This window comes from Ochotona princeps, chromosome 22 (genome assembly GCF_030435755.1).
Source record: "Ochotona princeps isolate mOchPri1 chromosome 22, mOchPri1.hap1, whole genome shotgun sequence".
Classification (NCBI taxonomy): domain Eukaryota; kingdom Metazoa; phylum Chordata; class Mammalia; order Lagomorpha; family Ochotonidae; genus Ochotona; species Ochotona princeps.
The window spans coordinates 1582277-1595810 of NC_080853.1; the positions used below are offsets into that span (position 1 = coordinate 1582277).

The following is a 13534-nucleotide window of genomic DNA, read 5'->3' on the forward strand; positions in this document are numbered from 1 at the left end:
TCCTGGACACAAGGTAGCTGTCATACCCTCACAATAAAGAGAACCTCAAGGTGCCTTTAAAAACATCAACCCTTTGTGAAATCTGGAAGCATAACTGCCCTTGCCTGGTTGGTGAAGAAGCTGTGGGCGGAGCAGGAACCTTCAGATCCTAAGACAGTGATGCTGTGGTGCATTGTGCGGTTGCTGGATTGTCTCTGGAAACAGTCTCAAAGCCTGCATTCTGGTTGTACCCGAAGTATTAAAGTGTGTGTGCACCAGGAGCTGTGGGTATGTGTGTTTCTTGTGGTCCAGTCACAGAGGGTGAAAACTTCCTGCTTAAATCATTGGCCGGCTTCAGAAGGCACTGGCAGAAGCAGGGCCTGCTTAAAGCACGCGCTGTGATCCCACCTCAGTTTCAGGAGTGGGGGCGTGTCTGTGTGTCGCAGAGTGGGTCAGCGTGACGGCTGAGAACAGCTGTGGAGGCTCCTCGCAGCAACAGTCGGGTTTCTCTTAGTGCTGTCAACGTGGGGACTGGGGGTCTACTTACCATCCCCCCAGACTGTGACCCTCATCAAAATACAACAAGTAGGGCAGAAGAAAGTTAACACTTCTCTGACCTCTTTCTTGGTTGGCCAGTGGGCCCGTTGCTTCGTATGCGTGATTTCATGTGATCGTGAAAGAGGCTGCCGGGCAGATGGTTTCCCGGATTCGTGGCGAAGGGCCTTAGCTGCTGATGCTATGCATCCAGACCCACTGTCAGGCTCTGCCGGGCGATACTGCCGGAGCCTGTTCCCACACCACCAGCCAGCCGGGTGGCATGGCCCGGAGCCTGTTCCCACACCGCCAGCCCGCTGGGTGGTGTGACCGGGAGCTTCCGGGTACTTCCAGGAAGTGCTGGTGAAATTTAACCCAAAGCCAACTTTTCATTAGAATTGATACGAATTTCCCCCATCAGGTTCCATAATTTAAACCCTTATAAAGGGCCCGGCGCAATAGCATAATGGTTAAGGTCCTCGCCTTGAACGCCCTGGGATCCCATACGGTCACCGGTTCTAATCCCGGCAGCTCCGCTTCCCATCCAGCTCCCTGCTTGTGGCCTGGGAAAGCAGTTGAGGATGGCCCAAAGCCTTGGGACCCTACACCCGTGTGGGAGACCCGGAAGAGGTTCCTGGCTCCTGGCTTCGGATTGGCGCAGCACCAGCTGTTGCGGCCACTTGGGGAGTGAATCATCAGATGGAAGATCTTCCTCTCTGTCTCTCCTCCTCTCTGTACATCTGCCTTTCCAATAAAAATAAATCTTTGAGAAAAAAAATAAAACCTTGTAAGGACAAATAAGGTTCAAATGAGTGATCCTGGCTCTGCTATGTTGTAGTTTGTACTGTTTGCTGAGTCCCAGGCCTTCTGAACACAGGACATACCATAGCTACATAAAAAGTGGTAAGAGGAGAAACTGCTACTCTCGTTGTTGAAATCCATTGGTACAATGCAGTGTATTCGCAGGTTCAGGCTCACTCAAGGTGAGGGTGGAAGCGCTATGTGAAAATGATCCACACTGTTCATGAGATCACCGCAAACATCTGCACATCATCCACACACCGTAAAACCCCGAGGAGCCTTGGAATACGTACAAGCTCCCAAATCCCGGGTAAGCTGGGCTGCAGGTGTTGTGCGCAGTCTCTGAAGGAACCACTGGGGCGACAGAAAGCTGTCAGGTTTGTAATCTTTACATTCATTTATTCAAAGGGGCAAGAAGTGTGTGTGTGCGTGTGTGGTGTTTGACAGAGAATCCTTCTATGTCTACCTTCCAATGGCCACAACAGTTTGACTCAGAGCCAGAAGCCAAGAACTCTGTCCGGTCTTCCTGCAGGGCGGCGGGAGCCCAGGTGCCTGGCTGCCCTGGTCTCCCTGCAGGCCGTCCCCGTCTCCCTGCAGGCTGTCCCTGTCTCCCTGCAGGCCGTCCCCGTCATCCTGCAGGGCGGCGGGAGCCCAGGTGCCTGGCCGCCTTCCAGTCAGCTGCATGGAAAGCAGAATGGCCAGACCCGGGTTCAGTGTTCTGATACTGGCTGCGAGCATCACACGCAGCAGTAAGTCAGGGTGCCACATGCTCGCCCCCAGAAGTTTGCAATTCTAGGGACGCAGAATATTAAAACCACCGTTGACCACTTACATTATTCCATTGTGTGATCTGGTTTGGTCCTGAAGTGTTTCTAATTTTACTTCCTTGGACTCATGCACGTTTAAATCCTAACTGTGGACAAGTGTTGCTTTTTCCAAAGGAAATGACACTATTGCAATGTTTAAAGTTGATTTGGCAAACTTTTCAACTTCAACTGTGCATAGCCTTTGCCGGGGCGACTCCACCTGTGAAACCTTAGAACGCAGGCTCGCCAGTACAAGGGGGATTCGCTGCTGCATCCACCGGAACAAGCGACAAGTGGAGAGGACTGTAAATGCCTGTTAGTGGAGGACAGGCCTCCTGGGTTGAGGTTAACCCTTGGGTGTTTCAAACGATTCATGGAAAAATTGGGATTAAAAGATGAATTGGATGATTTTATGTTGGTGCCGAAAACTGAGATGTATGTGTGTGGTTCTTGGAGAAGCAAACTATTTCGGGGCCACAATAAGACTAAGTGTTCCCGCGTGGGCCACCCTCGCGGCCTGCCTGGGCATAGCAGCACTTGACCCTGTGCCCACACGGGGTCCCCGACCTGTGACCCCCTCTCCAAGAATGGCTGGCAGCGGCCTGGGGCGGTGGCGCAGTGTTGAAGAGGCCTGGCTACATCGCAGCGGGGCCACACACAGCCCACAGGGCCCACAGCGCACCGGCCCTGGCGCCCGAAGGCCCGATCTGCAGGGCGCTCAGCTGGGGTCTGGGAGCTATGGCGGCCGCTACCGTCCCCACGGCCTCAAGGCCGGGACACACCGGTGGCAGTACCCGAACAGCGACGCCCAGGAAGCCAGGCTCCGCCAGTGGCGCCCGCCTGTCCTCCCTCGGCCCCTGGCCCCTGGCCCTCGCCCCTCAGCCGCGCCCCCGCCCTCGGCCCTCGGCCCTCGGCCCTCGGCCCTCGGCCCTCGGCCCTCGGCCCTCGGCCCTCGGCCCTCGGCCCTCGGCCCTCGGCCCTCGCCCCGCCCTCGCCCTCGCCCTCGCCCCTCGCCCCTCGCCCCTCGCCCTCGCCCCTCGCCCCTCGCCCTCGCCCTCGCCCCTCGTCCCTCGGCCCCGCCCTCGCCCCGCCCCCGCCCCTCGGCCCCGCCCTCGCCCCTCAGCCGCGCCCCCGCCCCCGCCCTCGCCCTCGGCCCCGCCCTCGGCCCTCGCCCCTCGGCCCTCGCCCCTCGGCCCCGCCCTCGCCCTCAGGCCTCGTGCGGGGGCGGGCCCTGGCCGGCGGGAGGCACCGATTGGACGCACTGCCAAGCGAGCGCGGCGCTGATTGGACAGCCGTTGCGGCCGGGCCTCGTGAAAAGCCCGCGCGTTCCGTGAGGCGCTGGCGCTCGACGGTCGGCGGCGGGGAGCGCTGAGGGGGTGGGTGCGGACGGCGCTTCCAGTCACAGGTATTCGCGGAGGGCCGGGGTCGTGGGGAGGCGCGGGGCGAGGCCGGGGTCGTGCGTGGGGGAGGCGCGGGGCGAGGCCGGGGTCGTGAGTGGGGGAGGCGCGGGGCGAGGCCGGGGTCGTGAGTGGGGGAGGCGCGGGGCGAGGCCGGGGTCGTGAGTGGGGGAGGCGCGGGGCGAGGCCGGGGTCGTGAGTGGGGGAGGCGCGGGGCGAGGCCGGGGTCGTGGGGAGGCGCGGGGCGAGGCCGGGGTCGTGGGGGAGGCGCGGGGCGAGGCCGGGGTCGTGGGGGAGGCGCGGGGCGAGGCCGGGCCGCGGCTGAGGTGAACGGCAGCCCGGCCTGTGGTCAGGGTGGCCCGGCCTGGCGCGGGCGGCGGTTGGCGAGCTCGCGGGGCACTGGGTGGGCCCCGCGGGCACTGGGTGGGCTCCGCCCGTGGGCACTGGGTGGGCCCCGTGGGCACTGGGTGGGCCCCGCGGGCACTGGGTGGGCGCCGCCCGTGGGCACTGGGTGGGCCCCGTGGGCACTGGGTGGGCGCCGCCCGTGGGCACTGGGTGGGCGCCGCCCGTGGGCACTGGGTGGGCGCCGCCCGTGGGCACTGGGTGGGCGCCGCCCGTGGGCACTGGGTGGACCCCGCGGGCACTGGGTGGGCGCCGCCCGTGGGCAGCCCAGGCTCGCGGCCTCCTCCGGACGAACGCCTCCCGACGCGTGGTTACGTGGCTCTCTTCAGAAAACCTGTGGTTCCGATCAAGATTTTCATTTAATATGGAGAATCTCGGGATTCAAAATTTTACTTAAGATTTAAGAAATTTGAGCATTTTTTCATCAAAAAGTATAAAAGCATGTGTTTAAAGTTATATTGAAAATTTTTAAGTTAATTCTAAACTTGGCGCTAGTTCCCCAGTAGTTGGAGCCTGAAGCTGGGCGCGAGCTGGGTTGGCCGGCCCGGCCGTGTCACGGTGCCCTGGCCTGGGCGCACCGGGTCCCCGCTGACCACCTGCTCGGCTTCCTGCTGAGCCTTCGCCCGCGGCACCTGGCACTGCCCACTCCCACCAGAGGCTTTTGCTGATTGTTTTATTGATAATCTTTACGTAGTTGATCAGGGCACAAAGGGTCAAGGGCTACAGGAAAGTGGGTAAGAGCATTGTTTCCACATTATTATTCTGATTAGTTCTGTATCTGGGGTAAGGGGGAGATAAAGGGAGAAGCCCCCCAGCCTCCCACCCAGCCTCCCACCCAGCCCAGGTCCCCGATGTGGGGCATGCTCCCAGGCTCCCGCTCAGGTGGTTGTGATAGTTCAGCAGTTCTGAATCGCTGCCAGTCTCACCATTCCAAGCACGAGGAGGTCGCTGCAGAATCCACTGGCTGACACAGTTCGGCCTAGAGTCTCCGTTTGCCCAGATTTTCACTGCCAACACATGGCTGGGGTAGAGATTGATCTGTTCTGTGCTCCGTCCTCTGTTGTGGTCCCAGGTGTCCTCTGCAGGCTCCGATGGACTGCCGTATCCTCCACGTGCACCTGGATATGCTGTCCACTGTCCCGTCTGGGCCTCTGACGAGGCTCAGCCTTGACACATGCACTCCATGGTCAGACCATGGAACCTGCACTTCTCTTCTTGGTTGGGGTTCTGAGATCAGCAGTTCAGTTGGAGGAATCCCAGAGAAACTTGGTCTGAGGTGATCCCAGACCTGATTCTTGTGTGTGCGTGCCAGTCCATCGCCCCAGTCTTTTTTTTTTTTTTTTTTTGAACGTGACATTTCTAATACAAAGTAAGTTATAATGCCTGTTTTCCCTGGAAACATTTCTCTGGGCTCAGTGGGTTTGAATTATTCTCATATAAGACTTGTTAGGGGAGCACTAAATACTGAATTCTGAGAAGCTAAATGTGCTCCATAGTAATACAGGGTGAGATCCCCTGTGTAGACCCTGTGCCCTGCCCCAGGGTGGCCGGGATACAGAGGAGCGCCCTGCCCCAGGGTGGCCGGGATACAGAGGAGCGCCCTGCCCCAGGGTGGCGGGGTTACAGAGGAGCCCTGCCCCCAGGGTGGCAGGGATACAGAGGAGCCCTGCCCCAGGGTGGCGGGGATACAGAGGAGCGCCCTGCCCCAGGGTGGCGGGGATACAGAGGAGCGCCCTGCCCCAGGGTGGCGGGGATACAGAGGAGCCCTGCCCCAGGGTGGCCGGGATACAGAGGAGCCCTGCCCCAGGGTGGCCGGGATACAGAGGAGCCCTGCCCCCAGGGTGGCGGGGATACAGAGGAGCGCCCTGCCCCAGGGTGGCCGGGATACAGAGGAGCCCTGCCCCAGGGTGGCCGGGATACAGAGGAGCGCCCTGCCCCAGGGTGGCGGGGATACAGAGGAGCCCTGCCCCAGGGTGGCCGGGATGCAGAGGAGCCCTGCCCCAGGGTGGCGGGGATACAGAGGAGCCCTGCCCCAGGGTGGCGGGGATACAGAGGAGCCCTGCCCCAGGGTGGCGGGGATACAGAGGAGCCCTGCCCCAGGGTGGCCGGGATACAGAGGAGCGCCCTGCCCCAGGGTGGCGGGGATACAGAGGAGCCCTGCCCCCAGGGTGGCCGGGATGCAGAGGAGCCCTGCCCCCAGGGTGGCCGGGATACAGAGGAGCCCTGCCCCAGGGTGGCGGGGATACAGAGGAGCCCTGCCCCAGGGTGGCGGGGATACAGAGGAGCCCTGCCCCAGGGTGGCCGGGATACAGAGGAGCCCTGCCCCAGGGTGGCCGGGATACAGAGGAGCGCCCTGCCCCAGGGTGGCGGGGATACAGAGGAGCGCCCTGCCCCAGGGTGGCGGGGATACAGAGGAGCGCCCTGCCCCAGGGTGGCGGGGATACAGAGGAGCCCTGCCCCAGGGTGGCGGGGATACAGAGGAGCCCTGCCCCAGGGTGGCCGGGATACAGAGGAGCCCTGCCCCAGGGTGGCGGGGATACAGAGGAGCCCTGCCCCAGGGTGGCCGGGATACAGAGGAGCGCCCTGCCCCAGGGTGGCGGGGATACAGAGGAGCCCTGCCCCCAGGGTGGCCGGGATGCAGAGGAGCCCTGCCCCAGGGTGGCCGGGATACAGAGGAGCCCTGCCCCAGGGTGGCGGGGATACAGAGGAGCGCCCTGCCCCAGGGTGGCGGGGATACAGAGGAGCCCTGCCCCAGGGTGGCGGGGATGGGGCGCTGCACCCTGCGCCAGGTTTTATGGTTATGAATCCATCCCCCAACATACTTACCTAGAATAGGTTTGTAAATTTGTTACACGTAACAATAGCACATATTCCCTTTTTACTTTTGACTTTCTCCAAAGCGTGAAATTAGAAGTGGAGTTACTCTATGATTACCATCTTATTAGTTGCTTCTAACTGGAAATAAAAGCTGATTTGGTACTTTCCATGTCTTTTGAGGCTGGGTGGTATCAGATTGCCTGCTCGTTGCCTCTCTGGTAGGCATGTTGGTTATTTTACTTAGTGTTTGTGATTGCCGTGGGGGCAACATCCATTCCTTGCTAGTCAGTTGTTTCATTACGAATGAGTTGTTAGGTTATTGTTGGATAATTTATTTTTCTCCTTGATTTATAATTTCTTAATATTCATGCTAATCTTTAATCTGTTGTAATAGACAAAAATGTACATAAGTTCGATTGCATTACTTTTACGCTTTGTGTTTAAAAAGCTATTAATTTAAAAGGCAAAGTTGGATATTCTCTGTATGCTGGTTCACTGCCTAGATGGCTGGAATGACCAGGGCTGGGTCGGGCCTGGAGCTGCTTCGTGGTCTCCCATGTGGGCTACGTGGGTGGAAGTGGGCCACACACTTGGGCTGTCTTCTGCAGTTTTTCCAAGTCCATTAGCAGGGGGCAGGGTTGGAAGTGGAGCAGCTAGAATCTGAACTGCCACGTGTGGGCTGCCCGCACCGCAGGCAGTGACTGCACTACGCCACAGTGCTGGCCTCCATGCTTGGTGCTGCTTATGCTTCATGTCTTCCCTTGCAAGGTCGCAGAGAAGCTTCTGGGTTTTTGTTTGAATTTTTGAGCTTTTACCTTTTACATTTAGATAGTAGTATCATTTTGAATTTGTTAACAGAAGAGGATAGAAGTCTAATTTTCTTTCATATGATGAGTTAATTTCCTTAATACTATTTGTTGATATCTTTGCCTCATCTGATCTTATATGTACTTTCAAGTATATATTCTTAGATGTAAAATAATCTTTTATTTTACTGATCTATTTTCCATTCTTAATATCTCACTATATATAGTAATGCAACTTTTTAATGTAGTAACTTTGCATATCAAAGGGGATAATCCTTTGAGATTTTTCTGGACTTTTTCAGTTATAACAGCAGTGTTATCCATAAAAATTTTAAGTTATTATGTAGTTCTCTATTTTTCAGAAATAAATCTGTATATACCAAAAAAAAAATTAAGCTAACAAGATTGCTTAAAATACTCTCGTGATTTTTTTAAAAGAATATTTATTTATTTTTATTGTAAGTCAGATATACAGAGAGGAAGAGAGACAGAGAGGAAGATATTCCATGCGCTGGTTCAGTCCCCGATTGGCTCCCACAGAAGGTGCTGTGCTGATCCAAAGTCAGGAGCCAGGAGCTTGTTCTGGGTCTCCCATGTAGGTGCAGGGTCCCAAGGCTTTGGGCCACCTTCAACTGCTTTCCCAGGCCACGGTCAGGGAGCTGGGTGGGAAGCAGAACAGCTGGGACACGAACCAGCGCCCACATGGGATGCTGGTACGTGCAGGGCAAGGACTTTAGCCACTAGGCTACTGCGCTGGACCCTCTCTTGTGATTTTTTTTTTTTTTTTTTGCAGTATCATTTTAGGGAAGGAGTAAGAGTTTTATAATAAGTCCTCCTGTTGATGAGTTACAATAATTATGTATTCTTAACTGTAGTTAATTTCCAGCTTCTAACACTTTTTCTATTTTATGTTTTCATCTTAGTTTTGCACAAAGGCACTTCAGGAAGTTCATGGATAAATAAGTTATTCTGGCACAAGAGATTTTTAAGCTGTTTCTATATAAGTGGAATAGATTTCATGTATTTCAAATGTTGTTTCAAGAGTATAGTGATCGTTTTCGCTGTGACAAACCTCCCTCACTCCTGCCCTTCATCTTGCTTTTCTTCTTTTTTTTAATTTGAAAAATAAATTTATAGGGAGAATGAGAGGGCATCTTCCATCTGTTCTCCCACTCCCCAAGTGCCGCAGCAGCTGGAGCTGAGCTGACCTGGAGCCCCCGCTGCTGCTGGGGGTCTCATGTGGGTGCGGGGACCGCGGACCTGGGCCACTCCCTGCTGCTTCCCCAGGGCGTAAGCAGAGCTGGCTGCGAAGTGGAGCTGCCGGGACATGAGCCAAGCTTGCACCCAGATGGGCTGCCAGTCTACAGTGTAGGGGGTTAGCTTGGTGAGCCGCCACATTGGCCCCTTTCTTTTAATTTTTACAATGATATACTTCTAATTGTAGCCACAAACTTAACCCTCCAAAAAAGAATTCAAAAAGCAGGAAGTAGAAAAACCACTGTTTGTTGGGAGTATAGACAAGGGTGTAATAATCAAATCTCAAAATGTCAGTTTAACTTGCATGCGTTTTGTTTTGTACTCCGTGTGTTAGCCACAGAAATCAGAAAAACGTGTTTGCCATTTTAGCACTGGTTTATATCACTACGTATAATGTTCTCCAGTGGCATCCATTTTGTTGTGAAAGACAGGATTTCATCTTGTTTTATGATTACTACTCAGCTGCCATCATGTGTATGTAAGCTTATTCAGTCATGATGCGCAGCTGACGTGAGCGTTGGACTACAGGTCACTGTTCACAGGCTGACTTCGTTTGCGCTGGGTTGGCGCTCTGGCATGGACTGACTGGCTGAGAAGGGAGATCTGTGTTTAAGCTTTCTGAGCAATCTCCGTTCTGTCTGCCTTAACGATTGTGCTACTTTCTGTTCCTACCACTAGTTTTAGACTGCCTTTTCCTGAAAATCCTCACCAACCTTTCATTTCTTCATTATTACCATTCTTGCTGGGATGTAGTGACACCTCGGTGTGGTTTGTATTTGCTGGCTGGTGGTACTGAGTGTCTTGTGTCAGGGTCATTTGTATGTAAGCATTGGAGAAATGTCTTTCATGTCTGTAGCCCATCATTTAATTGGATTGTTTGTTTTATTGTTGAATTTCTCAGACTCATGCATGCTCTATAGTAGTACTACTTCAGATTTATAGTTTGCAAATATTTTCCCAATCTGTCAGTTGCCTCTTTGTTTGATGTTTCCTATCTTGATGTATTCTGTCTACTTGTACTTCTGTTTCTTGTGTTTTAGAGGTCTTATCCAAGAAATCTTTGTCTGATACATAGTTTTTTTCACAATATGCATTTTGCTTGGACTTTCAAGGACCCTTCTGCAGTAGAAGTGTTGTAGAGGTGGGTATTTAGTCTAATGAATAAGGTGCCGCCGGCGTCCTTTGTCAGCTGCCTGTGGAGTCCTGGCTCATGTGCTTCTGGCCCGGCTGCTTGCTACTGCAAGCCCTGGAGGGCAGCCGGGGTGGCTGCAGGACCTGGGGCCCGCTCTGCTGGGAGTGACGCCGAGTGTCTCAGGCCCCTGGGTTCAGGCATTTGGCTATCAGACTGGAGAGCTCTCTATCTCTGCCTGTCGTAGAAATGTGAAAATAAATTCAAAGTTATACTTTAAATTGGATTCCTGCCAGATATGTTCTTAAAAATCTGTTTTCAGAGTATTAATGATATAAAGGAACAGCATCGATATTTATGCTGAATCTTGCCGGAGTCTGATATGATAAGCAGCACCCTTTGTCTTTTTTTGTTTTCTTTTATTTTCTAAAGAGTTATTTTTAGTGGAATGGCAGATTTACAGAAAGAGACTGAGGGAAAGGTCTTTCATCTACTGGTTCACTCCACAAATGGCCACCATGGCCAGAGCTGAGCCTATCTCAAACCAAGCTCCAAGAACCACCTCCTCTGGGTCTTCCATGTGGGTGCAGGTCCCAGCAACTTGGGCCGTGCTCTGCTGCTTTCCCAGGCCACAGGCAGGAGGATGGATCAGAAGTGGAGCAGCCGGACAGGAATTGGCACCCATATGGAATGTTGCTTGAAGGTGGAAGATGAGCCTGCTGAACCATGGCGTCAGTCCCAGCACTGCTCTTTGTATGTTCTGACTAGGTAGGAAATGCAGTGACAGAATTGTAACTTTGATTAACCCTGTGTTGGCTAGGTTAAGGAATTTGAACCTGAGTTTTGGTCTGCTGAATTTGTTAGTGCTGAGCTCCAGAGTGAATCGGGCATCCTCCCTTGGGCAACACGCTCCTTGAGACAGGCCTTTCCTGTCGTGGTGAGGGAAGTTGCCCAACTCCAGAGTGAGGCACACCGGGTGGGACCATCCAGGAAGAGAATAACTGAGTGCAGCAGGAAGTCTTTGTTGACCTGGCACTCCATTCTCATCTACCAACCCGTAAATTCCACTTTATCTGAGATGGCAAGAGATGAATGGATAGAGTTCTAGAGTGTACTCAGTTGTTTTCTCCTAAGAACTGGGATTAGGTAAAGAATGCTGCTCTCTAACAAATTCCCAGCATTGTTTACTTAATCATAACTGATTTTCGGAGTGAGGTCATTGCCTGCTCTTGAGTGTGTTCTTTGGGCTGTGAAAGAATCTTAGGTTTTTCATCCTAGAAAACCCTGCTTTGAGATAGAACAGAAAAAGTCTAATGCCGTCTATGAGATTTATTTCAGAAATCTCATAGAAAGTAGAAATGTAAATTTATTTTAGTGCCAAAAAAGTTGAGTCATGCGCAGGCTTCTCATACCTTTTTCATTAACTTTTTGAAGACTAATCTGAATCAGATATCTGAGTTCTTGTTACACACTCTTGCAAATTATGTCTAGGTGTGCGATTATACCTTGAACAAAGACTTCTGTTAAATGTTTAATGAAATATGTAAAATACATATGCAAAATACATAAAGATGTTTCAGTAGTAAAATGGCAAAAGAACAGTTATTCCTTATTTGAATATAAAATCCTATTTTTCTTTTATTAAGAGTTTTATTTGAAAGACATATGTAGAGAGAGAGAGAGAGCGGGATCTTCCATCTGCTGGTTCACTCTCCATATGGCCCCAGTGGCCAGAGCTGAGCTGACCCAAAGCCAGGAGCCAGGAGCGTCTTCTGGGTGCAGAGGTAAGGCCATAGGCAGGCAGCTGGATGTGAAGTGGAGCAGCCAGGACACGAATCAGTGCCCATTAGGAAAGGAGGAGGATTAGCCTTCTCTGCCACTGCACTGGCCCTTTGCCTTAATTTTAGGGAACATGAAAGTTGAACGATTAGAGCACTTTACAAGTTGAAGCCCAAAGACTGAAGGAATTACAAACACGAAATAAAATCTCCTGTGTGCTTGATTTAAAATATCTGAAACTTAAAATTCTTCAGTTAAATCCCCAAGTATCCATATGCAGTCGCCTGAGTAAGAGCTGGCTCAGATGCAGTCAGATTCATAGAGTTGGGATTTTTACATGAATATCCTTCATGGAAAGAAAATCCCAGTTGTGAGGCTGCTGCTGCTCTGCAGGCATCCCATATGGATACCTGTTGGAGTATCAGAAGCTCCATGTCTGGGTAGCACTCGGACATAATGGCCAGGATCAAGAACTCTAGTAGTGGCACATCAGATGCCATTTCTTACAGTGTGATAAAGAATTTAAGACTGCAGAGACAACAGTGAGCTGCGCATGTGCTGAGCTGGGCGTGAACTCGCTGAGCTCAGTGCATTGCACGGGTCCCACAGGCAAATAGTGCCGACTATGGCATTGTATGGGTTAAAATAGGTCATTGTGGCCCTCAGACCTCACGGCCAGCAGGTTCTGGCAAGATCAGCACCACCAACAACCTAGCTGTATAAGACATCTGTTGTCTCCCAAATCCTGGAAACTGCTCTAACAGGAAGAGAGAGAAAGATTGTAGAGACAATGGATGCAGCCTCAGCACAGTATCGCAGAAGGTGGAGAGTAGTGAGCCAGGAACTGGGGCTACGGAGACCATGGTGGAAATCTAACATAAGAACCCAGATTTGGAACTTGAATTGTAGACCTCTGGGTGATACAGCTTAGAAACCTGCCCACAGGAGCAGAATCTAACCAGTAGTACAATGACCAAGAGCAAGAGAAGAGACAGAGGCACAATAAATATTACTGAAGACTCCCTTGCAAAGGAGCAAAAGCCTTTGCCAACCTTAGAGTTCACTGAGAAATACATCGAGAAAGTTGGGGATACAGAATTAAAAACACTTGTTATAAAGCTGCTTATCAACAAGAAGCACGTAATACCAGAGTTAAGGAATTTAAGGAATATGTTGCACAGGAAATGAATGAAATGAAAGCTGATATATCAGAAGTTAAGAATACAGTGGAGCAAATTAAAAGTACAGTGGAGAGTTTCCAAAATAGAATGAGTGAAGCAGAATAAAGAATCTCAGAAGATTTCTGTCACCAGGGAGAAACAAACAAAAAGCTGAAACCAGAGCTGGGTCAAGCTAAAAAAAGTATTCAAGAATTGGAAAACACTATTAAAAGGTCAAACATAAGAGTTATGGGAATCCCAGAAGGTGCAAAAAGAGAAACTGGGATTGAAGGTGTAGTCTATGAAGCAATAAGGAAAAATTTCTCTAATTTGGAAACAGAATTGGGCAACAGCCTCCAGTAGAGGCACAGAACTCCCAACAGTGAGCTTCACCCCGACACATGATAATCAAACTCTCTTCAAACAAACATAAGGAAAAGATCCTTAAATGTGCACGTGACAAAAGCCAATTGATAAATAAAGAAATGCCAGTTAAATTCACAGGAGACCTCTCACAGGAAACTCTACAGGTCAGAAGAGAATGGAGCAACAATTTCCAGATTCTAAAAGCAAAAAATTGTCAGCCCAGGATAATATACCCAGCAAAGCTTTCCTTTGTCTTTGAAAATGAAATAAAATTCTTCCACAGTAAAGAAAAGTTAAAAGA

General features: G+C 51.9%; 1 protein-coding gene across 1 annotated transcript; it reads right to left on the reverse strand.

The window, feature by feature from the left end:
- Positions 1–3519: 3519 nt before the first annotated feature.
- LOC131483019 (uncharacterized) lies at positions 3520–8940 on the reverse strand. The gene is made up of 2 exons (XM_058679870.1): positions 8751–8940; positions 3520–4202 (listed from the first exon to the last, which is right to left on the reverse strand). Exons 1-2 carry the CDS (start codon positions 8938–8940, stop codon positions 3520–3522), a joined length of 873 nt encoding a protein of 290 aa, XP_058535853.1.
- Positions 8941–13534: the final 4594 nt, after the last annotated feature.

What these genes read in the sequence shown, in the direction of transcription:
- LOC131483019 (XM_058679870.1), bottom strand. Translation starts at nt 8,940, where the DNA reads ATGTGGCGGCTCACCAAGCTAACCCCCTACACTGTAGACTGGCAGCCC. An exon ending in AGCAGCAGCGGGGGCTCCAG is followed by an intron (nt 4,203 to 8,750) that starts GTCAGCTCAGCT and finishes GTTCGTCCGGAG; the next exon opens with GAGGCCGCGAGCCTGGGCTG.